Source organism: Notothenia rossii (assembly GCF_949606895.1).
Source record: "Notothenia rossii genome assembly, chromosome: 1".
NCBI lineage: Eukaryota > Metazoa > Chordata > Actinopteri > Perciformes > Nototheniidae > Notothenia > Notothenia rossii.
In genome coordinates, this window is record NC_136912.1 from 20,147,424 (window position 1) to 20,171,191 (window position 23,768).

Sequence of the window (23,768 nt, forward strand, 5' to 3'; positions counted from 1 at the left end):
GCACATAAGATTGTCTCATGAGACTGTGGTGTAAGATTGACACCCGTTTGTATGAGATCTCCTCCTGGTGGTAAAATAGAGACATTACATTAAACAGATTGAATATATATGATGTTTAAGCTGTTTAAGATGTTTTGGGGTCCAAAGATCCAAAACAAATCAGATGAGGGGTAAAGTATGTGTTTCTGCACCAAGGCATAATTTAGTAGAGATTTGCAATATAAAGTGTTGTCATCACTATGAATAAAGGCTCCAAAAAAGAATAAAATAATGCAAGCTCATCAGTGTTTCTTGTTTTGTTCAATTTAACATTCCTATTGTCTTCGTGTCCCCCCCCCTTTCTTTGGTGTTCGCGGTCAAATTTGACCGGTCCTGTTTTAACTGCTATTACATTAACACAAAACCCATTAATCATCACCAAATTTCATTTAACACCCTTTGAAACAGTAAATATTGTATCAGACTACTGGTATTCATGAAAAACTGCAGTAAATATACAAAGAGTAGACACTTCCGGACTAAATGAGAAAAGTGCCGGTCAAAGGTCTTATTTGTTATTTATTGTGCTTTAAAACAAATTGATATGATTCGATATTAAACAAACTAATTATAGTAGATTAACTACATTATTCAAAAGTATACATTAATTTACAATAACACGGGAATAATAAACGGAGCGCTCTCTCCCTCTCCTGACAGCCCGTCAGTATCATGCAGCTCGCGGATCAGTAATGAGTGACCCGACAGTAAAACTAAACATATCTATAACTAGTTACGGTAGTTTGAGAGGTAATTAAAATAGCTACGTGTGATATTCTAACCTGAAGTGTGTGTTTTGTTTCGCTCACCGCTGCATGTGATCATGCAGAGCTGCGTATCGACTCGTCAGCAGCAGCTGATCCCTCTCTCCCGTCAGATTAGGCTTCACTCGCGTTTATGTCCATATCGATCAGATCTAGCTAGTTCTAGCTAATGATAGGACTACCTGCTTATTAAAAGACACCTAAACAATAAGCGTCGCTATGCAACCGGGTGAGGCCGCAAAGTATAGCGCAGCATTATGCATTGTTTACATGCCCACCGGAACACCGAGGCATTACCAACAGATCAACGCACAATCAACCCATACAGGACATCTCTTTCTCCACATTAAGTGTAAGACATTATAATTGACTATTCTTGTCTGTCACATACTCTTTTGTCTGTCACATAAGTGGCGCAAGTTGCGCAAGTGATGTGGTATTGCGCTGAGCGGAAATTATTTTGAACGGACACTTTGACCGGAGAAATTTAGATTTGCTGGTCTTCAGCATATTTTACCGGTCGTAGTCCGGTAATTACCGGCTAACGGGAACTCTGGTGTGTGTGTGTCAGTGTGTGTGTGTGTGTGTGTGTGTGTGTGTGTGTGTGTGTGTGTGTGTGTGTGTTTTATCTGATCCGGATAGTTTCTAACTCCTTTACTTTATGGCGGTCATTTTACCGGGAACACCATGGGTGTTACAAAGTTGACTAAATCATCCAAAATTCAATGAAAGTGGTGATCAGCAATTTGATATGTTCAAATGTCTACTGTGAAGGATATCATAAAGCCTTAATGAAATCAAATGTAAAACAAAAAAGTTATGATTGATGAAAGTAGTAAATCGGTCAGATTTGACCCGAAGACAACAGGAGGGTTAAGTCTCAAATTCATAGATACTCTCAGACATTTTTGAAGCTGGCACCAGAAAATGTCTATTTTGGCTAAAAAAAAACGTGACTCACAGCATTTTCAATACAATTGCTGATTAATGTCCTGTCACCTGGCCAAACCATAAATCATCTCAGCACTACATCACACAACAACAATCGCTTTCACTGTGATTTATTGTTACGTTCTGAGTCCCAGCAATGATGACCACTACACAGAAACATTTTTATAATGTTGTGGAGAAAATGTTGATGCTTTGGTTGTATGTTCTTCACTCTAGTTACATTGGGAAAAAAGTACAGTACTGAACTTGCGAGCTGTACACACGTGCATCGACATTATACTCAAAAAATACTCTATACAGTATATCCAACACAGTAAAGCCATGAGGCAATCACAAGCAGAGAGGAGCCACTGTCCCTCTGGTCCTTTTTCTTCAAATAAAAAAACATTAAAAGTACATCACTGAAATCCTAAAATCACCACACAACTGAAGGAGAAGCAATTAAAGCTACAGTACTCATTGATGAATTGCGACCTCATGATTCTTTAAGTCTACAATCAACAGTTATAAGTGCTTATATTGGAAGTGTAGTATGCAGCAGCAGCAGCAGCGAGGTTGTTTTTATACTGTACTTTATAGTGACCTGGACCCAACACTATTAAACCTCAGGCAGCTAATGACTTTGGTGAATTGCTAAAGAGCTTCTGAGAAGTCAGGAAACACCCTGTGCCCACAGCTGGCTGGATTTCCAACTCAAACAGTAAGCCCCGGTCACAAATATGTGATGTGCACACACCTCGGTAATCACAGTGGCTCCAAAGCGGCCGACTGTTGTTACAACACTGCCAAAGAGAAGCAGAGGCAAAACATCATGTCCAGGAAGGGAAGGTTAGGTTAGGAAACTGAGGGAAAACATCTTCTGTTTACATTCAAGGTTGTTTAGTTGACATTACTGGTTCCCGCCAGTTCTTCTCAGGTTAGCTAAAGACTCATTTTTTATTACAACTTGCCCCAAAAAATAAGAACATCTTAATAAATACAGATGTCATATACAATTAAATAAGTTTAACTAACTGAACTTGTAATCCTCTGGAATTAGTTTGACTGGGAGCAATTGAAGTCCTCCTATTTAGCATTTATATCAGTATATCAACATTAAGTAGGTGGTTTATAACAGACTTTAATGTACTTGTAAGCATTTATTCATGTAATTCTCAAAAGCTATAACTGCTCCTGCAGTCACAGATTAGATGAGGCTGGTTTTTAAACAGACAATTAATGTATTTAAAGTAAAACACGGTTATAATAATATACAACATGTCTTCATAGGAGAATTATAGTTACTGTACATCAAAAAAACCTTACGGTCCTTATAGGTGTGTGTTCAACTTCTTCATAATATATTATCAGCAATGTCTTGAATGTTAATATGCTGTTTATAAATGTTAAATGACTTCAAGGAAGGTGTTGTAATTGTGCAACTCAGAAATATAATGACTATAAAATGGCTTCAGTGTATTTTCCTGTATTTTTTTAAGTCGAGCTGACTCAGAGTAGTGTTTTAAACACCAGTACGCAGATACAATTCTCAATACAACTGATCAAAAACTCTCATTATATTCCCAACAAAGATAAATACACTCCTTTTTTTTAAGGACCATTTTGCACCGAGCAGTAGTGTGAAATGCAATGTGCATAGTCCAATACATTTGTGTATTTTATGATATTGTATGTGTGCTGTTCCTGAATTGATTGTTTTACAAAACACATTTTCCATTTGAGTCCTTTGACATTTGACCAAGGGTGGGTGGAGTAGACAGAGGCATGTTTTATTTTCTATGAATGCAGCACTTGAGTTGGTGGAATATCCCGTTGTTCCCCCTTCTCTCCTACATTACAGTTCCGGACTCCTCGTCGGTGGCACTGGGGGAACGCTCCTGGAAGAGAGATAAGAGAGAAAACTAGAGAAGGTCTTTTTAATATACGTATTTTTATATATAAGGGAAAAATATGTCTTATAATACTTAAATTAACTGATGAAAATCATGGGATAAGTTTTGCAAGAGTTCCACCAAGTGAAACTGAATTCCAACATAACCTCCTTGTTGGATATAATAAAGACAAATAGGGGAAATACACAGTTATTTAACTACATCCTGCATGTTTGAGCTCCTGCCGGGCTGCTGCTGCATGATGTGTTTAAAGATCAAGCAGGTAGAAACATATCAAATTCATCATTCATTCTGTACTCGATGTAAGACTCATGCAAAGCTAATATCACTCACAGCCTTAAAAATGTTCTTTCAACAAAAGAAACATCACGTGTCACTGTAACAGACCCTACACACGGCGGCGTGCATTGAAGCTTGCCGGCGGGCATGTCTGACGCTCGACCAACAACCAATCACATGAATCTCCCGCCCCAGACACACAAGCAGCGGTTTGATTGGCTAGAGCAGTGGTTCTCAACCTGTGGTACACGTACCACTGGTGGTATGCCAGCTCCCGCTAGCGGTACGTGGAGGAATCTGACATATAAAAACAAAATAAAAAAAAAAGATTCATTTTTTTTTAATTCAAAGGTGGGGTAGGTAATTTTGGAGAAAACAGCTCGAGTGAGCTAGAATTTGAAAATACACAACCGGAAAAAATATGCCACTTCCTTACAGAGCCTTCCACAGATGACGTTTTTTTATGGATTTTTTGTCAAAGCACTTAAGATATTCATTGCTATCGGGATGTTAAGAGCATTCCATGGAATATAACAAAAAGTGTATCTCGAGCCGGTTTCTCAAACGTACCCACCTTTAACCTTTACACATAACACAGACATATACAATACAGGAAACACAATGTAAACAAAAAGACGAAAAGGAGTCACTACATTGTGCACATTTGGGACATTAAGGTACACTACTTATTACTGCAAGGGCAGCTGATGGTAAGGACCTCAGACAACTTCAATTTAAAACAGGCTATAGGGACAAGTGCCATCAGTTTGAGGCTTGATTGAATAACATTAATTAAAAAATAAATCATACTATCAAAATACTACAACAAATGAAAATAAGCCTGAGATAATTGAAACTGTGGTTTAAATTAGTTCTAATAGGCTATTGCTGTTTTTAGATTTAGAAACGAAAACATTTATTTTATTTTATTTCTGGCGTTGCTAATTACGACCTTACTACCCGCTAACGTTGCAAGCAAGCTAAAGAAAGAAGAAAGGTGAATGATGTTAAAAACGTGGCTCAAAACGGGAGGTATTCTGAAGAGAGGTACAGAGGAGAATATTACCAGCGAAAGTGAACAAGTGAATGAGGAGGAGGACAATCATCAAGCGAGCACAAGCGCAGGCTCCGCAAGCAACGCAAAAGTGATATGCACAGCCGCTGTGATGGAGGAGAGAAGTGACTCGGGAAGAAGGCTCAAATAATGGAAGTTATTAATAACAAATAATAATAATGGAGCGAAGGCTGTGATGAAATAATGGAGCGAAGGCTGTGACCGAGGTCAAACGCTGAAAAAGCACACACTTGTCCTTAATTGTTGTCTTTTTTCTTATCTCTTTTCTTTTTTACTTTGCCACCACAGAAATGGCAATAGCAAACATCAGCAGACTGAAGATGAGCTATTAGCCCTTAGGCTCATCTGCTCCTGGAGGCTTTCATTATTATTGTGGAACTGAATTCCCAATAGGAAATTTTCTGTTACGATGTAGGTTGTTGCAGGAGGCCTACATTCACACTTTGGTATAGGTCCAGGAAATGACATGTGTGTACAGTTGACATTTGTTGTGTGAGAATAAGTTATTATTTTGTTCTTTATATTCTCACTTGTGGTGAGTGTGAGAGAGAGTGAGAGAGAGTCAGAGAGTGAGAGTGAGAGAGAGAGCGAGAGCGAGAGCGAGAGCGAGAGCGAGAGCGAGAGAGGAAAAAAAATATATACATTTGCCTCCGAGTCCTGCATGGACTGTATTTTAACATTGGTCATATGGTGGTACTTGGAGAGCCAACTATTTTCTCAGGTGGTACTTGGTGTAAAAAGGTTGAGAACCACTGGGCTAGAGCTTGTACTGGCATATGATTCGATTGGCTGACGCTTCCGTCGAAGCTTCAAAAGTAGAACATTGCTCTACTTTTGAAGCGAGCAACGCTTTGCTCCCACAATGCAGTTCGGCGAAGCGTGACGTCACCCCATTCAAAGTGAATGGGCAGAAGTGTTGAAGCTTCAACGCATGCCGCCGTGTGTAGGGGCGTAAACCTAACAACAGTGCATATGAACATGTACTGTAAGTGGATCATTCAGATGTTCACCTTTGTTTATAACTTAATAACACTTTTTATTATGAAACAGTAAGTTAGTGTACATTGTTGCAAAATATTGTTTTAAATGTCTCCATTGCGGGACAAATACAAGATTTCTGAAAATCTGCAACTAATGCATTGAGCACAAACGCCTTTGTGGGCATTTTTTGGTTTGTGCCAAACCATCCAAAGAGACCAGGTGCCACATAAGGGTCAGCAAGGCGTTATAGGTATAATGGAAACATTTGACAGTTGTTCCCAGGTTATAAAAAAAATACAAAGACAGACAGACGGACAGTTACCTCTTCCTGCTCATCCTCAGAGTCGTCATCACTAACAACCGGTTTGGCTCTGTTGCGTCCTGTTCGTCTGCTGCGACCCTTCCCTCGATCTCCAGATTTATCCTTCTTTCCCAAACGGATCTTCATTTTCACTGAGTGTGCTGGAGACAAACATTCATGCAATGTTCAAGATATAGGATTAATTATTACGCAGTAAAAGTGTGTAAAAGCATTTCTGTGTTAGTGAGGGGAAACGAAAGTGTCTGTTTCAAGTGAATAATGGTCCGTGAGAAAAGCACATCACAACCCATTATTCAACTTAGAAAAAACAACTCTTCACAAGGACATGCTTACATTCGGACTCTGAACCTTCTTCCAGATCATCTTCCTCTTCCTCACTCTCCTCTCCCTCACTTTCCTCCTCCTTCTCGATCTTCTGCCTCAGACTGGTAAACACTGACTGGAGGACGATGGAGTCTTCATAGATCTGCTCATGATGATAAAAACATGATAGAAAACAATTTCATTATCAATATCATGTATAAACAGTTCATCTATGATTACTAAGATGTTTGCATAATGCCCTCCATGTTTCACCAATCTGACTTTTGACATTTAATTATGGCCAATAGGATATATACAAGTATTGTTTATAAGTACAAGGATATATAAGTTAGACAAAGAATGTCTCTTCATTCTGTTTAAACCCGGTATTTTTGCACAATTCGGAAAATGATAAAGTTACAGTTATAGTATTTGAAGGATAAGATTCCAGTAATGGCTGCATTGGATTTTATCTGATGAAATATTCTGCTTAAATCCATATTAATATTTTATCTTGTAACCTTTCAAAAGCATCATATAGCTCTCCTGCTCACACAGAGAACACACTGGCAAGTTGTGTTAATAAAAACAAATTGGTTTTAGTAAAAAGGTTACTCATTAAAGCCCCTGTAACACTGTCCCGAAATTGACACCAGATCTACACACGAATATGGAATTGTGAATTTCACTCGAAGATGGCTCCGAACCACACACGAAGGCAACATTTACATTACATTTAAGACATACAACTGCAACGAAAGTAACACAAATAATCATGTTAAAGTACTATTATACTGTACTGATATTTTCAGACTTTGTTCTTTACTTTCTCCATCTTTATAGTAGAATATCTCAATAAAACAGGAAGTTAACCTACATTACATTTAAGACATACAAGTTGTATATCTTAAATGTAATTTAGGTTAACTTCCTGTTTTATTTAGATGCTTTTATTTTGAAGGCGAGTTGACAGGAAGTTGTTGTTTCTATGGAAACAACATGACGGAGAAAACTTAATATCTTCTACATATAAAGACGGAGTAAGTAAAGAACAAAGTCTGAAAATATCAGTATCAGTACAGTATCATAGTACTTTAACATAATTATTTGTGTTCGTGACAACATCGGGCCATTCGTGAGGGCATCTTAATCCATCGTATGACCGCCGAAGTTTCTCAGGCTCAGGCAGCAACTTTTTGAGCGGTGGCAAAAAAAAAATGCACCGTCTGATCATCGGTGCCATCGGGCATTTTTCGCCCCGATGGCACCGATGATCAGACGGAGATGACATGATTTGACAAGATGCCCTCACGATGGCCGTACGAAGGGCAAAATGGACACACGAATTCAACACGAAAATTAACCTTCGCAAGGTACTTCGGCAATTTTTTGGCATCCCAAAGATTTTGCCACCACTCACGAAGTTGCTGCCGGAGCCTGAGAAACTCCACCGGCGGTCATACGATGGCTTAAGATGCCCTCACAAATGGCCCGATGTTGTTATGATCAGAGCCGAATTTGAAAATGCCCTTTATCGTGTGTCCATCTGGTGTCAATTTCGGGACAGTGTGACAGGGGCTTCACACAATTATTCAATCCATGTAACGATTTTATTCACATTATGAATTTTGTTGAAGGATTGCTTTTATGTTATTGAGGTCATAAAATATGCTTACAGACATTTAAACCTTTATTCGAAAACCTCAATAGAAGCTTCAAATAAAAAAATAAACACTTGACACAGCTGGTGTTAACTGGACAGGACACAGTACAGCAGGCGTGTTTCTGTGTCCATCAGTTGTGACTCACCAGGGATCCCTCCAGGTTGAAGGTCTGAGCGTTTTGAAAGAGCAGCATGACGTCTCGCTCCAGGTCACCCATACTGCGGTAGTGATGTCCTCGAATCTTCTCCTACAGAGCAGACACAGTATGTTAATTACTGAGTACATATGAGAAAGTAACACGTAACTTTTATCTGTCTGCGGTACATTTCGTTGTTGTTTTTGGTTGTTGTATGGTTTATACTTTGCTGCTGCAGTGACCGACTTACCCCGACAGAATCATTATTTTTTTCAGATCTAACCTTGATCTTTCTGAAGTCCACAGGCTTGCAGATCAGTTCGTAGTACTCTGGAAGCTCCTTTCGAGATGGCAGCTGGATGAACACTTCGCTTAGCTGACGACCACTGGCGCTGCAGGACATTACATCATCAGGATGAGACGAAACACCTTCATCAAACAACTGAATGCTCCCCATGAGTTGTTCAATTCATTGTTTCAGATTTCCCTTTGTTTCATTTATTTTAATCAAACATTACAGGTGAGAGACAACTTTATAATCACTCTTATCTATTAACTAAAAGGTTTAAGCATAGGAGTTCAGATAAGCGACTGTTTGCCTCTGTCTAATCAATACAATGCTTTAAATAATCATACACACAAAACATTTTTGTAACCCAAAGCCGCCCAAACATATTAAACCCACTTAATTAAAAGGCTAACATTTCAAGAATTAAATCTATGAGTCCGCGTGCTATGAATTTAATCATAATAATACAACATATCTCAGGAAATGTGCATTGTGAATACTTTATGCTGACTCTCTATGGTTAAATTAAGTATAAGATCAATTCTTTTTTTTACATTTAGTTGTCCTGAAACTCAAAAAAGTATGGTCACATGAGTGATTGGTCAGTAACATCTTGCTACATCTTTTTTCCCCCAAAAAAATAACATGTGAGCTACCTGTCTTTATACTTGATGACAGCATCTACGATCTTCCTCATCTTCTTTGAGAGGGAGGGGGGGTTGGGGGAGAGTTTATCAGCAGGTGGTCGCCCCCTCTTCCTTTGCCTCTTCCCGTCATCATGCTTGTCCCCTCGCCCCCCCAGGGAAGAGGAGGGACCGGGGAGGTCCAGGTCGCGGTCTCTCTTCCTCTTGCGGGTGGTCTTCTTGTGCCGTACCTCCTCCTCCAACTCATCTAGTTTGCCTTCCTCTATTGCCTGCATGGGAAACACAGACTGAGAGATAGAAATCACAAAGGAAGAATCAACTTCATAAAGCATTTTGTTTTTTAATTTGACATCTGTTATTCTGCTCTTCCCTGATTACCTTGAGCCATTGCTTCTCCGTCAGTGAGTCGCTGTAGTCCACCTCCTTCCGCTCTCGAGACCCTCTTCCAAACAATTTCTCCTCTTCCTCCTCGCAGGTCAGACGTTCAACCTCAGCATCGTCCTTCATGATCCAAGTGGGCAGCTCGTCCTCCTCCATCAGACGAGGTTTTCTCCGCGGGTTACGGGCTTCCTCACGACGGCGGTCAAGGTCCATACGCTGTGGGAGGGAGAGATTGAAAAAAGGTCAACAGAAGTTATATGTAGGGAGAAGATTTTATTCAGTGCTGGAGGTGAACACTTTAAAACTATCTTTAAAACACTGACCATGAACTGGTCGAACTCGTCCTCACTCCTGGCGATCATCTGGTTGACCGTCTCGTCGTCTGGCACCTCATCCTCCTCCTGAAAACAGTGACCACAGGTTGGCAGGCAGAGTAGAAGCAAGTTGACTCTTTTAAATGTTGTGTTTCAGGTGCATGCACGCACACACACATTAACTCGTAGACACACTTCCTGATCCCCGACCTCGTCTTGCTCCTCGTGTTCCAGGATGGCTTGCAGGAAGGCCCTGCGCTCGTGGCTCGAAGACTTCTGGTCAAACATGCCAGCCTGAATTACCTTTTGGTCCACGTTCAGTTTGTATTTGGCAGCAGCCAGGATTTTCTCTTCTACGCTGTTTACCGTGCACAAACGCAGCACTCGCACCTCGTTTAGCTGACCAATACGGTGAGCTCTGTCCTGAGCCTGCAGGTCCTGGAGAGGGATAAAGAGCAACATTTGAACCTACACTTATTCTCTGTATCAGGACCAAGGAGGGTTAGTAACAGTCAAACTACATGTGACACTGTAGTGAATGCTCCCTGCTTTGGCATTCTGTCTATCCTGTTGGAAAAATCTAATCAAATGCAATTCAAATGAAGGGTATAATCAAATAAACTTTACAGCAAATGAAGAGCTGTGTAGACAGTTTTTGATTACATAAAGAAAATTAAAGTCACACGCCTCTGCTCTATCTATTTTACCTTTACAAATCACAGGTGAATCTTGATATTTCAATCATATTCTGAGCCACAAAGGACCGTCAATTAGCATTCACAGAGCCAAAGGTAAACAGCCATCCTATATTTCCTGCTAACTGAGTACTCTCATATGTTGAATGGCGACAGTTACCCTTTTACAGCATCTTGTATTTGCTTTTTCAAATAATATGTTGAACTATCATGCAAAATGCACTTCTTCATGTCTTTTATACATAAACATGTGTCCCCTCTTTGTAAAGAGATTCTGAACGTTTCAGGAAAAAAAGATTAGTTCAGTTTTTGTCCTGATCCATTTATATAAAATATATAAAATGAGTCTGAAAATGAGCTGATCAGATTTTGGCCACTTTATGATGTCATAACGATTTTTTGGCTTGTGTAACCATTAGCCAATCACCAGCCAAGGTAGCCCCCCCCCCCCCACCTTATCACCTGAATCTCCTCCTAGAGCACCATTGTGTTCTTTTTAACCAAATATCTCGCAGAGGGGCGTGGGGAGTGGCTCCTTATTTTCATTTAAAGTAACAGACAGAGAATCAGCACTTTTGAAACTGGGCTGAAACAGAGGGGATTATGGGATGCTGCAATGATCTGTTTGGTATTTGGAGCCAAACACTTCAGAGACATGTTTTGTATATATCTGAGACCTATAATATATTGATGAAAAACAGTATAATAGGGGAGCTTTAAATAAAGTGCAATAAATCATGGTGCCTAGAAAAAGGTTAATTTTGATATAAGCTTGGTTTTTTATTTAATGGCATCATTTGTTATCTAAAATACATGTGTGTACCTGATGTGGGTTCCAGTCAGAGTCAAAAATAATCACAGTGTCCGCAGACTGCAGGTTGAGGCCGAGGCCTCCGGCTCTTGTGCTCAGGAGGAAGATAAAGTAGTCTGACCCTGGTTCATTAAAAGTCTTCAGTAACATTCCTCTATCATCAGCCTTTGTGGTACCTGAGATTTAATGGAGTGAGGAGAAGAGAAGAAAAGCAAAAAAAACTAAAAACAAGCTGATTAGAAAGAGGAAAGGAAGAGATTTCAGGAAAAATAATGAATAAAATATAAAAAGAATAAAGGATAAATTCATGAGTAATCTATCTCACCATCCAGGCGCAGATACTTGAAGCTGCGATAAGCAAAGTAGTCCTCCATGATGGTCATGAGAGAGGTCATCTGACAGAAGAGCAGCACTCTGTGGTTTGTGGCGTTGAGCTTTGGCAGGATTCGATCCAACACCTCAAACTTTCCTGATGCCCGATACAGGTCAAGACTGACGTAAAGGTAGGTGTATGGGTTACAAGGGTTACGGTTAGTGTGAGTGATCTTAACCTTTCAATGGAATCAGCACTTACCCCTGGACTATCCCACCAGAGAATCCTAAATGTTCAGAGAAAGATTCCTGCAAAAGCAATCAACAATGTTTTCTGTAATTTAGTTAAATACCCAAAGTCAATACTGCATTACTGCTACAAATTCAGCCTCGTGTGAAATGTGAAAGCTTAGCTATACAGTAGGAACACATTTTTTTGATGCTGGCTTTATGAATTTTGTACATAATAGGATGTTTAAAATGTTTTTGGATCCCACTCCTCAATAGTACCTCTATTTGATGAAACATGTACGGGTGGTTACAGATCTTCCTCAGCTGCATGATGGTGTTCATCAGTGTCTTTGTGCCTCCTTTACCCTGTTAAACACAACAAGACCAAATGTACAGCTTGTAATCACAGTTTTATACTTTCAATCATTCAGCATTTATTTATTTAAAGTGGACTTATCATGCTATATTTGAATAATATATTGTAGGGCCATACCTATATAAAACATGTCTGTGAAGTTTTTTTTTCAAAATACCAAACAGTTCATGCATTTTAGCCAGGCCTCATTTCGCTCTATTTGCTCTATTCCAGCCCTGTCTTCACAAGGGCTGATTCTGTGGCAAATGAGCTGCAGCTGACCACGCCCCCCTGCAAAGGAGGGTGCGAGGCACGAGCGTCATGTTACCATGCTGTTACCATGCTGTTACCATGCCACGGCAACCCCACATTCCCCTGATAGGTGGAGAGTTGCCCATATAGGCGGAGATCCCCTTTTCTGACGTCAGAACAATTTTAAATCTGTATCAGTCTGTATCAGATCCGTTGCAGCCCCGTTTTTAGAGATTTGGGTATGGAGAAAAAGAGAGAGGGTTGTGTTTTCTGACACTTGGTGAGTTCCCTGACACACCGGGGACACATATTCATGTATAAAATACGTACAAAAGTGCATTTAGCATGATAGGTCCCCTGAACTGTCATACTGTAGTTAATACATCTCCGTGTGAGTCAGGGTTTGTTAACTTTTTCCAAAGTCAACTTCTAAATGAAATATGATGATGATATAAATCCTCTTAATGCCACATATTATTTTGTTCTATTAAAAAAAGCATACCTAAAATAAGTATGTTTAATCTAATGATAAACACTGTGGGTGCTACCTAGTGTGAGTGTTTATGTGCTCACCTTCTTGTCCTTTTCTGATCCGTCAGTGAGCAGGACCCCCTTGGCTTGCATGTGCCTGTAGAGCACTCTCTGAAGAGACGACATGTCACACTTTATCACGTACTCCACCTGACGGAGAGGAGAGAGAAGATACATGAATGAAAGAAATCCATCTCTTTGTCTGTTTGTAGAAGTGTGTCTATGTTATTTTGTCTTCTGTGTGCTATAATAAGTGAAACATGCCTTCTCTGGAAGCTGGGCCTCCACCTCCTTCTTTAATCTACGCAAGAGGAAGGGGCGGAGCACTTTGTGGAGACGACGGATAATCAAGATGGTCTCCTCTTCATTAAGATCAACCTAGGGAGTGAGAGAAGACAAAATGACGCTCTACCTCCTGCCTTATCTCACATTTAATAAAAAGGGATGTGATGTTGCTACGACTTCCCACCTTCTCTCCTGTCATAGCGAAAGGGGCGTTGAACCACTGCTCGAAGGTGATGCAGCTCTTGAATATGGTGGGCAGCAGGAAGTTGAGCAGAGCCCAGAGCTCAGGTAGTTTGTTCTGCAGCGGCGTTCCTGTGAGCAGTACACGGCGCGGGGCCAGGTAGTGTGTGTTCAGAACCTGAGTCAACTTACAGTGGTGGTTCTTCATCCGGTGGCCCTCGTCCACAATCATGTACTTCCAACGAATCTGGGGTTGATGTATTGGAGAGAGCAGAAAAGTTCATTTAGATAAAGCTGCCACTATACTGTCGCCCCGATTCCAAAGCAACCATAAACTGAAAGTGTTCATAAGTAAGATTGTCCATCGTGTCCTCGGGGCCCACCCTGGCTCAGTCGCGAGCCAAAGCCTTGAGCCATCACAAGGGGAAAGTATTGCCTTAACCTCAACACCCACCTTTGAGCAGTCAGGAAGCCTAAATGACTACATGAGTGCATGACAGCATGACGTCAGAGAGGACAGAGGGAGACAGGCGGTGTCAGTGTGGCAGCACCTAGGAGAAAGCACTGAGACGCAGCAGAGTGGGCGGTCAGATTGGCCAGGATAAAATACTTTTCAAACTTTGGGGATTTAAGGAACGGGAGACGATGAACAAAAACACATGGAAACCTCAAGCAAAATCTAAAGATTAGCAAAAATGAATTACACTACGACTGCCTGGGTGTGTCTCCTTCTGCTTGTGTTTGTTTGTGTATCCCATCTCACCTTGGCCAGCACTTGTTTATCCTTGATGATGTACTCGTAAGTGGTGAGTAAAACGTTAAACTTTCCACTGCGCAGTTGAGGCACAAAGGCTCTTCTTGCAGCAGGAGACCCCTGAAAGACAGGTTTAAATGTTTAACAATAGAAGCAAAAGCTACCATACGAACAATAAAAGCATTTTTAGAAGCCCACCTTGTAGGACACTTTCACGACTGTCGGTGCCCATTTGTCAAACTCATACACCCAGTTAGAAAGAGTTCTGTAAATGAGAGGCATCTCTGTTTAAATTAAACAATGTGTTCAGACGAAATATGCTGATGAATAACAACAAAACATTAACTATATCTTTGTAAATTAAGAGGTTATGCTAACGAGAGTGGTACGATGATGAGGTAGGCGCCGTTGAGCCGCTTGTGCTCCATGAGGTACGTGATGAGAGCGATAGTCTGGATGGTTTTCCCCAGGCCCATCTCATCAGCCAGGATCCCGTTCAGGTTATTGTTGTAGAGGGAAACCAGCCACTCCAAACCTTTAACCTGCAGGACAGTAAAGGGAGAATCAAGCAAAGCATTTAACTCCTTTGTCAAGTCATAACATTCAAAAAATGTCTTCATGCATGGCAAGGTAGGAGTGGGTGATATCTTAAATATACTCAATGTTTTGCTGCTACTTCCATGTCAGATGTAATATTGAGAATCAAGTACAGATTGTCATGATATCTTCATAAGCAGTCGGTTAATTCAAAAAATAGTGTGCACACAGTCTAAAGATATTAAGATATTATTTAAAGCCCTATGGCCAAGTAGAAAATATAATGTGATAGATCTGACTGTGATTATTCACCTGATACTGTTTGAGTTGTCCATTTATTAAAAAAGTGGACTGTTTGTCCACCTTCTCCGTGACAGCGTGAGCAACAGCGTAATACGACTGGAGGCTTCGGGCGAACGCTGCTTCGCTATATTCATCATCCACGTCCTGTTTAGCATTTCTGTTAAGTGTGGAGACAAATTACAGTTGAATTCATCAACCATATTATGTTCTGAGCACGTGTGGCTCAACAACATAATTGTAAAAGTATTCAAGAAGTCTAGTGCTCCTTTTTTTGTACTGACTCGATGATGTGTCGGACGTCCACCTCTGACACGTCCTCGCAGTCGGGATCTGTAATCTTCTTCTTCTCCTCCACCTGATTAGCTGGCGGCTGAGGCTCCTCCTCTTCCTCCTGCCAGACAGCTTGTCAGTGATTTGAGCAGTGAATATGAAACTGGTTTCAGACATGTCTTTAAAACAACCCACCTCCTCCTCTTCCTCCTCCTCGCTGTCTTCACTGTCTGAGCGAGGAGCCACCTCATAACTGGAAAAAATACATGCATACTCAAATCAAACTGACTAACCGTTAACTGTATGTGAACATTTCAACTATACTGTAAGTCATCCTTAAGCACAGGTTTCTAAACCACACATATAAAATATACTGTAAAAGCGAGTTAAATAAAAAAACTTGCTGATTCTTTGCCGTCATTGCAGTCAACTTCTCCTTGTTGTTTTTTCCCATATATATATATTTTTTCAGAGTTTCACCAGGAGCCATATTATATGCAGAGATCTCCTACTCAGTGATTAAAACAGCATCAATCTATGTTACAACTAGGAGTCAAGCCAGTTGAAGGTGCCAAGTGATATATTCTCTCAGATTGATAATTTGTCCTGGCAATGGCAATTTAGCAAAAATCAGACAAACAAATAGCCTGATAGCCATTGAGGAACCTCCAGACACACTCTCAGACGTCACTCCTCCTCTCTCCAGCCAGTCTCACCCAGGGTTCATCTCCAGCCAGGTCTCCAGCTGTCCGGCTCTAGGAGCGTCCACTCCTGTCAGGATCTTCCCGCTGTCCACATGGATGACCTTCACCGGAAGGTCACTCATCTGACTCGTCTCATCCAGAGGCTGCAGGGGGGGACAAAGGTTATCGTTAGGACAGGAGTGGTTTACATGGTGGCTAATTAACACGAGACAAAGCTTCACATAGTTTTTCACTACAATTGTTGTTCCCGATGACAGATCATTTACGGCATTGATTTCTCAATATTCACACATGCATAATGTTGGCAAAAGCCATCGATTATGTATATATATATATATATATCATATGCAGTACACTTTGTGCCTGATGAAAACAATAATATTGGGATCATATGAAAGTATGCAGATTTTACCTATTGCCATGACAACAACAAAAAGAGAAAAACATTACCCACAAAGCTTTTTGCGTACATTTTATCAAAAAGAGGTCTCTAGGGAGACTTACAATACGCTACAAAGAATCCCAGCAAAGTAGTATATTTAAAGAGTAACTGTATTATGCAATCAGTGACTTCCCTACAGATAAACATTAATCCCAAATCCTTGAAAAATGTCATGCCACCATGACAGCTTCTGCTCACCTCTCCATCAGGACCCATGGCAGGAGTCTGACCCTCAGCACTCTCCAACTGCAAGACAAGAAGAAGAGGTTGACCAACCACAATAAAGCTCACTTACATATCTCAAGTCAATAGCTATCACATTCAAAATCACTGGTGCTTGTGTTTTCCATACCTTCTTCTTTTTCTTCTTCTTCTTCTTCTTTTTCTCCTTGAGGGCCTGCGCAGCTTTGTGAGCTCGGACCAGATCGGTAAGGTTGGCCACGTACTCGTCAGTCTGCTGCAGCAGGTAGGCCAGGCGCTTATCCTTCTTCTGGTCGATCAGTTTACGATAGCCCTCCTCATCCTCGGCCTTGCAGGACAGACATATACACATTGTGTGTAGGACAGTATGTATACCATTGAGGGTGTCATTTGCATGCTTTTGTCACTGTGTCTCTGTGGTTTCTTCTCACCATGAGCCTCCTCATCCTCTCTTTCTCAATACGCTCGTTCTCTTTCTTCTGCTCCCGCTCAGTGTTGGCGTGGTAGGTGGCCACTGCTTTTGTCAGCTTCTGCATTTTGCCTGTGATGGAGCGGTGGTACTCTTTGAAGTCTTTGGCGTGCTGCAGGATGCTGTTCAGGTACTCCTAAGAGCAGAATGCAAGATTGGGATTAAGGAAAGAGAAGATAAAACACAGTAGAAGAGAAGAGTCAACTAAAACACTTTTAATCTTGAACATCACCAATGTGTTTGTCCTCTACCTGATGTTTCTGCCTTCGTTTGCGCTCTTGCTCAATCTTCTGCTGCTTCTCCAGTTTCTCTGTGATGCGCGCCTCTCGCAGAGACTGATGCTTGCTTCGCTTGTAGGCCTTGGCATCGAGGGCCGTTTCTAGAGCTGTGTCCCGGTGCATGCACACCACCACCTCTTGACGCAACTGTGGATAAACAGACAAACATGGAGTTATCATGCCACTGAAAACCTTCAAAATGTGATGTTGTGAAGGTGGAAATAAAAACATTTGAAGCCTGAAGATGTAGTGCATACCTGTCTCTGGAAGTTAAGCAGTCGGAGGGCTTTGAGCTCGATAGTAGCTTTTGTACGCAGGTCACCAGCCAGAGAGCCTGGCAGGTTCTCCAGCTCAGCAATACGATGAGTGATCCGAGCCTGTAACCTGAGGGAAGTGTACTTTATTAGGAATTATTAATGCTTTATCTTTTTTCTACGAAGAAATCTCTCCTTAATGTAAATGAGATGAAGGTAGCTGTGTTTCCCAAGGCGTACCTGAACTCCCTCTCCTGCAGAATCTCCATTGGGTCGAGGCCGCAGGGTTTCTGGATGGGGGTGATGCGGTTCTGCTTGGTGTGGAAAGGCATCATGGGAGTGGGAATGGGCTGTGCCGGCTGGCCGGGGGACTGGGTGTGTGGAGGCATTACTGGAGAGGCAGCTGGAGGAACTGAGGGGGGGGCAGGAGAGGGACGGCCAGTGGGCTGAGGGGGAATTAGCTTCTGGGGTGCGTTAGAGGGGGCTGCTGCATTCACCAGGGGGCCTGGACAGATGAAGTGTTAAAAAGAAAGAAAAGGTCTACTATTTTTATGGAAACGCTACATAAAGTGTTCTGCCTAAAATGTTGTTTTTTTAAGGAAAATAGTCCTTTGGGTCCTGTAAGATCTACGAAAGGTAACCTGTGGAGTTTATAACCACGCATAGTGGAGCAACGTTTAAAGAACATATCCCCATTTATTTGTATTGTGCACACCCATCTGTACTATTCACACCCATGAGGATGCACATGCACCGGGGGTAAGGCACAGACATAAAAAATGTAAAGTGTTTACATGGATTAGTGGTTATAACTACAATTTATATGGATATACCAGCTCTATCTTCCTCTGATTTTACTCATGTCCAACAAAAGACAGGTTTCCCCAAGTCTTACATCACATACCTTCAGGCCAGGATTTGGGAGGTCCGTTTGGGTTTTGCATCTGCATCCCAACTGGAATACCTGATGGGCCTGGAGGAGGCATGTTGGGACCCATCATTCCTAGGAAAAATATGTACAGCTAATTTAAGCTTTAAGACTACTATTACATGTATAACACAAAATCTACAAAACATATTTTAAGCAGACTTTAAGAAGATAACTTGTGTGGAAATGTGCAGCTAATTAAAGTATAAAACAATTTCTCTTGTATCTTACTCATAATTCTCTGCTTTTTATATACGCAAAATTAACTCCAGATGCTCCTGAAGGTACTGAACCATCTAAACCTGCTCTTACCCAGGTGTGCTGAGTGATGAATCCCACTTGAGTATAACCATTGGTTTATTAAAAAAAAATGGTTTATGTTCCTCAATTTTAAAATGCTATTTTCTTGCATTAGACAAACCACTTGTGGAATGTGTAAGCAAGATGGTTTTATTTTATTTAGATTTTGATAAGAGTACTAACTGACAAGAAAATATAAGGAAAGAATTGGTGAACCCAATGAATAAATGAATACAAATAAAATAGAAAAAAATCATGGATATGTACAAAAAAAGGGAAGTGTGTTTGTACTTCATAAAGCCAAATGTAACGTACATGCCCAGTTTGACTTTTATCAGTTAGCCAACACAGGACATAGCTTGGTAATGCAGACACCTTCCATGCATGCTCACCATGAACTCGGCCATAGCCGGAACCCATCATCCCCGGCCCTAGTATGGGTCCTGTTGGTCCCCCTATCAGCCCGCCTCCCCCTCCAGGAACCAGGCTTTGCATTGGCTGCTGCATCCCAGGCATCGGCCTCTTCCCTTGGACAGCCATCTGGAGGTGATCTGGCAGGGGCTGACCCCGGGCCAGCATCTTATAAGCCATGATCTGGGCTCTGAGCTGGTGGAGCTGGTTCTGGTTGAAGGGAGTCGGGCCTCCAGAGTCAAGGCCAGATACAAGGGTAGAGACACCGGGGCCAATGCTGGGTCCTGGACTGGGGCCGGGGGGGCCAGGCCGGTTAGTGGGACCCGGAGTGTGCTGATCTACACCGGGGCCGTCTAAAGGTGTAGAGGCAGAGCCGGGACAACCAGAGGAGGAAGAGGAAGAGGAGGATGGCATGAGAGGTCCAGAGGGTGGGCCGTTTGAAGGGACGGGGCTGGAGTGGTCAGAGCCCCCCAACGGAGAGTGGTAACCTGGAAACACAGACAGAAAGACGGACACACAGGTGGATGAAAGCAGTGTTGTCCCTCACCTTGGGTCTCTGGGAAATATTTCAGGAGATATTTGTCTGACCAAGAAATATTCCCATACACGTTCCCATTAAAACAACAACTTGTTGTTTTTTATTACCCTAAACAAACATGATACAATATGTATAATCAGTGAGCCTTATAGGTGTTGGTTTCTATTATTTTTGCTTCAACTGTCTCATGGCCCTAGCTTCACATTTATCATAAAAACATGAGAGAGGTCTTCTGTTCGAACACTGATTTCGGAAAATGGGTAAAAACTATTCCTTTTAACGAAAGCCTGCGACATACAGTAGATGGATGAATAGTACATTATTTCCCAGCACTATTCACACCCTACCAGATGGTAATTTCGTAATGTTTTTAACTGTGATTCAAAGGGCTAAACCTGCCAGTCTGTCTCGTTTCATTTCCTGAATACAGCAGATGTCAGTTAGAGGCTAAGCAAAAACGTTGCCACCTGACTGTTAATAGTGGCGGTTTTAGGAAGGGCCACTGTACTAATTCAGTATTTTGATATTAAAGACATATTCTGCTCATTTTCAGGTTCATATTGTATTTTTTGCCACTACTGTGACATCTTTACATGCTTTAGTGTTCAAACAGCGTTTTATTTTTCTAACACTGCCTGTGCTGCAGCACCTCTTTTCACCCTCTGTCTAAAACCAGAGCCCAGTCTGCTCTGATTGGTTAGCTGGCCAACTCTGTTAGCTGGCCAACTCTGTCTCATGCCCCTTAGCCTATCATGTACAATGTGTTGAAGGGAGGGTTATATAATGATGTCACTATGTTATAGAAGTATACAAAGGAGTCAAATCAGCAGGGGGGAGATACACTTTTTTGCCTTAGCAGACCGTTTTCATGCACACAAACCTATATATCACACTACAGGAAAGGGAAAAACGCAAAAAAGCATAGTAGTGCTTCTTTAAAAGAAATGCATTGGAAAAAAATGACTCATGGAGTATTCAACTGTTTCAACAGTGAAACTCCTTATAAGCCAACCACGCCTCACAGATTAACACAATTTACGCAAGGCTGGAAATCAGGACATTGCTTAAGTCTCCGTAGCATGCCTACCTTGTGAGTGTTGGTCCAGAGGACTGGGTGGAGGGCCCATGCCACTGTGCCCGCCCTGTCTCAGAGACAGTCCCTTCATCTGACTAAAGCGACTCTCCTCACTCAGGCTCTTCTCATGCATGCTCTCCATAGGCTGTTGAATACAGAAGAAATCAATCAGGGTTCAAATTAAACCATTAGGTTCAGCTGCAAACATAGTATAGTTCTGCTAGGGGGAAAGCACCTTGGGATTAACATAAAAACAGTGTTTATATAATATAAAACATAAGGAGATGTAAGATAATGGGACAGGCATAGTTTTTCAAGAAACCTGACTTTATTAATCAGTTCCTTATAAATGGTTCCTAAATGACTATTTAACATAGTGATTGGTTAGCTCTTTAGGACCAGCATACAAACACAATATTTGAGATAAATGCTTTTTGTTTTTGTGCTACATATATTCAGGTTTAAACCATGTCCATAAAGTACTATTCAATGCAACAGTTTGTCAGCCCTAATTCGGTTTTACTGTTGAAGTAATACTGTTAAAACATTTTGATAATTGAACTCGAATCAGGAACAATATTTGGTGAAAAATATAGAATAAGGATAGAGGTTGAATACTGTACATGAATGAATAGGCAGCTGTAGTTATTCACAGTTATTTCAATCTAACATCAATGATGGCTTTCTCAAACATGGATTAGTGTTACAACGTGCTGGTGTCAGCATATGCCAATTATGATACAGGTGGAGCTAAAATGTAAATATAAAGTGAAGGTGTTTTCACAACATAAACGTTGTTCAAATAACAATCAACCAAGATCTATGATTCTTTCTGTGGAATTAATGTCCACAAAAGTGCCTCAGAGTCTGCAACTCATGTGAATGTGATATTTTAAAAGCTCATTAATGTGCAAAATAAAATACTTGCTCACACCCCTCCTAATGGACCCGCATTAACAGTGGTGTGTGTCAGCGGGATAATTGTTGTTTGTACGTCCTTACTTTGTGCAGAGGGTGCATGCTCTCCTGGCCGTATCCAGAGGGCCCCAGCTGGGGGTGCCCAGAGGGAGGGCTGGGGCCCATCATACTGTGAGAGGGCCCTGGGCTGGGGCCTAGCATAGCCCCGGGGGAGGGACCTGGGCCAGGGGAAGGACCTGGGCGAGGTGTGCTTCCCATGGGGGGATCTGTGGTGGACATCGGCCCGGATCTCCTGCTCCTGGGTGAGAAGCAGATACCTGGGAAAGAGAAGGTCAGAGAGTGTGATGGAGATTTGGATCTCTTTAAAACTTTTAACTATGGCAATGCAATACGGAAAAAGTTAGTGATTTAAATGAGCAATTGTTCACTGGACTGATTAGAGAAATGATTGGAGATTTTTTGACAGTGATGCTTCATATCTGCCTTTAACTATGCTTTACTGATAAAAGAAATTGGTGCAAAAATCTTTGCAAGATTTGGCTGAAATGTATCAACCGCCTCCCATATCCCTATATTCTCCCGCTGTGCTCCACCAAATCACCCGTTGTGCCCATATGCAATTACAGCTGCAGGGTCTGCCACTGCGCTTGAATTGAACGCGGGGGAACGGTAAATTATGCACATGAGCCCGCTATCAAGATCATTCTCACTCAGACTATGAAAGCCTGTCTCGTTAAATATAAAAAAGGGGAATGGCGTTTTTTGCTGACCTACCCGCATCAACAGGACAGCGGTCCTGGGTGAATTTATGCGCTCCTGAGTTGTTGTTTTGGGCATAGAAGAAGACGCAGGAGTTGACGCAATTAGTCTACTCACCCTGTTGGTATTAGCCTCCAAGCGTTGATTTGTTTCAGCGGCGCGAGCGCCCCCTCCTCTGTTTTTATGACCGAATGTCTAGTCACGGCTGTGCGGCAGGCAGCGCGCATGCGTGCGCAGCTACAGCTGAGACTGTACTGCAGCCTTATACATTGTGTGTACATGGAAAGTCATCAATAGTTATTTGAAGGATTGTTTTTACATTGTAAGTAGGCTTTTTAGGACTTGGACAAGGATTTTTTTCCCAGGATGATATTCACAGAATGAAAGTTAACCAACATCCAATATGTGCACCTATCTCCAAAGAATGATAAACGTCACAAATAAACTCATTTTTGCAATGCCCAACTGCTGTACTTCTGAGGGAATTCATTTTGTAGCTACACAAACTGCATATCCTGTATGAAGTTTACTGTACACACCAGATGTGTAACATGGTTGTATTACAGGAGAATACTTTAGCATTTAGTGTATCTATTGCAATCAAGCACTTAATTAAATATGCTGCATCAACATTTTGATGGCAACACATTTTCATTATGTTAGTATGGTTCATTATTGTGAAGAACAAAAGCTTTTTATATATATCTCAATTGGACTACAATGAGAAAAGATCCTAGCAAAAGCCTGTTGTTCTTACAGTCTCTAATAAACCCATGTAAAGACCCTAAAAGTGACACAAGAAAAAACAGGTGACAGGTCAGCTTCAAAAGCTGAATGGTCTAAGCAGTTTCCATTATGATGTAAAATAAAAAGTTCAATAATGTGTCTGCTTCTCTGACAAATCAACACTTTGAAGACAAACATTGCATTTTGGGTAGCCT

At 41.4% G+C, this 23,768-nt stretch overlaps 1 protein-coding gene and 1 long non-coding RNA gene across 9 annotated transcripts; one reads left to right on the top strand and one right to left on the bottom strand.

Moving 5' to 3' along the window:
• Nucleotides 1–1,848: 1,848 nt before the first annotated feature.
• Nucleotides 1,849–22,973, bottom strand: smarca4b (SWI/SNF related BAF chromatin remodeling complex subunit ATPase 4b). Of its 7 annotated transcripts, none has more exons than XM_079646831.1 (34): nucleotides 22,843–22,973; nucleotides 22,153–22,385; nucleotides 21,163–21,295; nucleotides 19,519–20,025; nucleotides 18,803–18,901; nucleotides 18,139–18,403; nucleotides 17,902–18,028; nucleotides 17,618–17,791; nucleotides 17,329–17,502; nucleotides 17,049–17,225; nucleotides 16,895–16,942; nucleotides 16,267–16,397; nucleotides 15,746–15,803; nucleotides 15,562–15,671; nucleotides 15,290–15,437; nucleotides 14,819–14,982; nucleotides 14,639–14,705; nucleotides 14,450–14,560; nucleotides 13,691–13,933; nucleotides 13,486–13,599; nucleotides 13,264–13,371; nucleotides 12,363–12,449; nucleotides 12,115–12,161; nucleotides 11,866–12,032; nucleotides 11,553–11,716; nucleotides 10,212–10,472; nucleotides 10,044–10,121; nucleotides 9,718–9,936; nucleotides 9,352–9,608; nucleotides 8,690–8,798; nucleotides 8,416–8,517; nucleotides 6,637–6,769; nucleotides 6,304–6,443; nucleotides 1,849–3,631 (listed from the first exon to the last, which is right to left on the bottom strand). In XM_079646831.1, the coding sequence occupies exons 2-34, from the start codon at nucleotides 22,345–22,347 to the stop codon at nucleotides 3,584–3,586; spliced, it is 4,965 nt and encodes a 1,654-aa protein (XP_079502957.1). In that variant the 5' UTR covers nucleotides 22,348–22,385; nucleotides 22,843–22,973; the 3' UTR covers nucleotides 1,849–3,583. The 7 variants fall into 7 exon arrangements, with proteins under 7 accessions (XP_079502957.1, XP_079502956.1, XP_079502951.1 ...); XM_079646830.1 differs by having other exon boundaries at nucleotides 6,637–6,772; nucleotides 10,206–10,472; XM_079646825.1 differs by lacking the exon at nucleotides 1,849–3,631 and adding an exon at nucleotides 3,688–4,222 and having other exon boundaries at nucleotides 6,637–6,772; nucleotides 9,352–9,626; nucleotides 10,206–10,472.
• On the top strand, nucleotides 7,595–9,935 carry LOC307017320. Of its 2 annotated transcripts, none has more exons than XR_013802123.1 (4): nucleotides 7,595–7,646; nucleotides 8,405–8,533; nucleotides 8,706–8,926; nucleotides 9,815–9,935. It is a non-coding gene; the product is annotated as an uncharacterized lncRNA (long non-coding RNA). The 2 variants fall into 2 exon arrangements; XR_013802124.1 differs by having other exon boundaries at nucleotides 7,614–7,646; nucleotides 8,351–8,533.
• Nucleotides 22,974–23,768: the final 795 nt, after the last annotated feature.

Coding starts and splice junctions, on each gene's coding strand:
- smarca4b (XM_079646825.1), bottom strand. CDS start 22,347: ATGTCCACCACAGATCCCCCCATGGGAAGCACACCTCGCCCAGGTCCT. Junction 20,026..21,162: donor TCTGGACCAACACTCACAAG/GTAGGCATGCTA, acceptor CTGTGTTTCCAG/GTTACCACTCTCCGTTGGGG. Junction 13,934..14,449: donor ATAAACAAGTGCTGGCCAAG/GTGAGATGGGAT, acceptor CATCAACCCCAG/ATTCGTTGGAAGTACATGAT.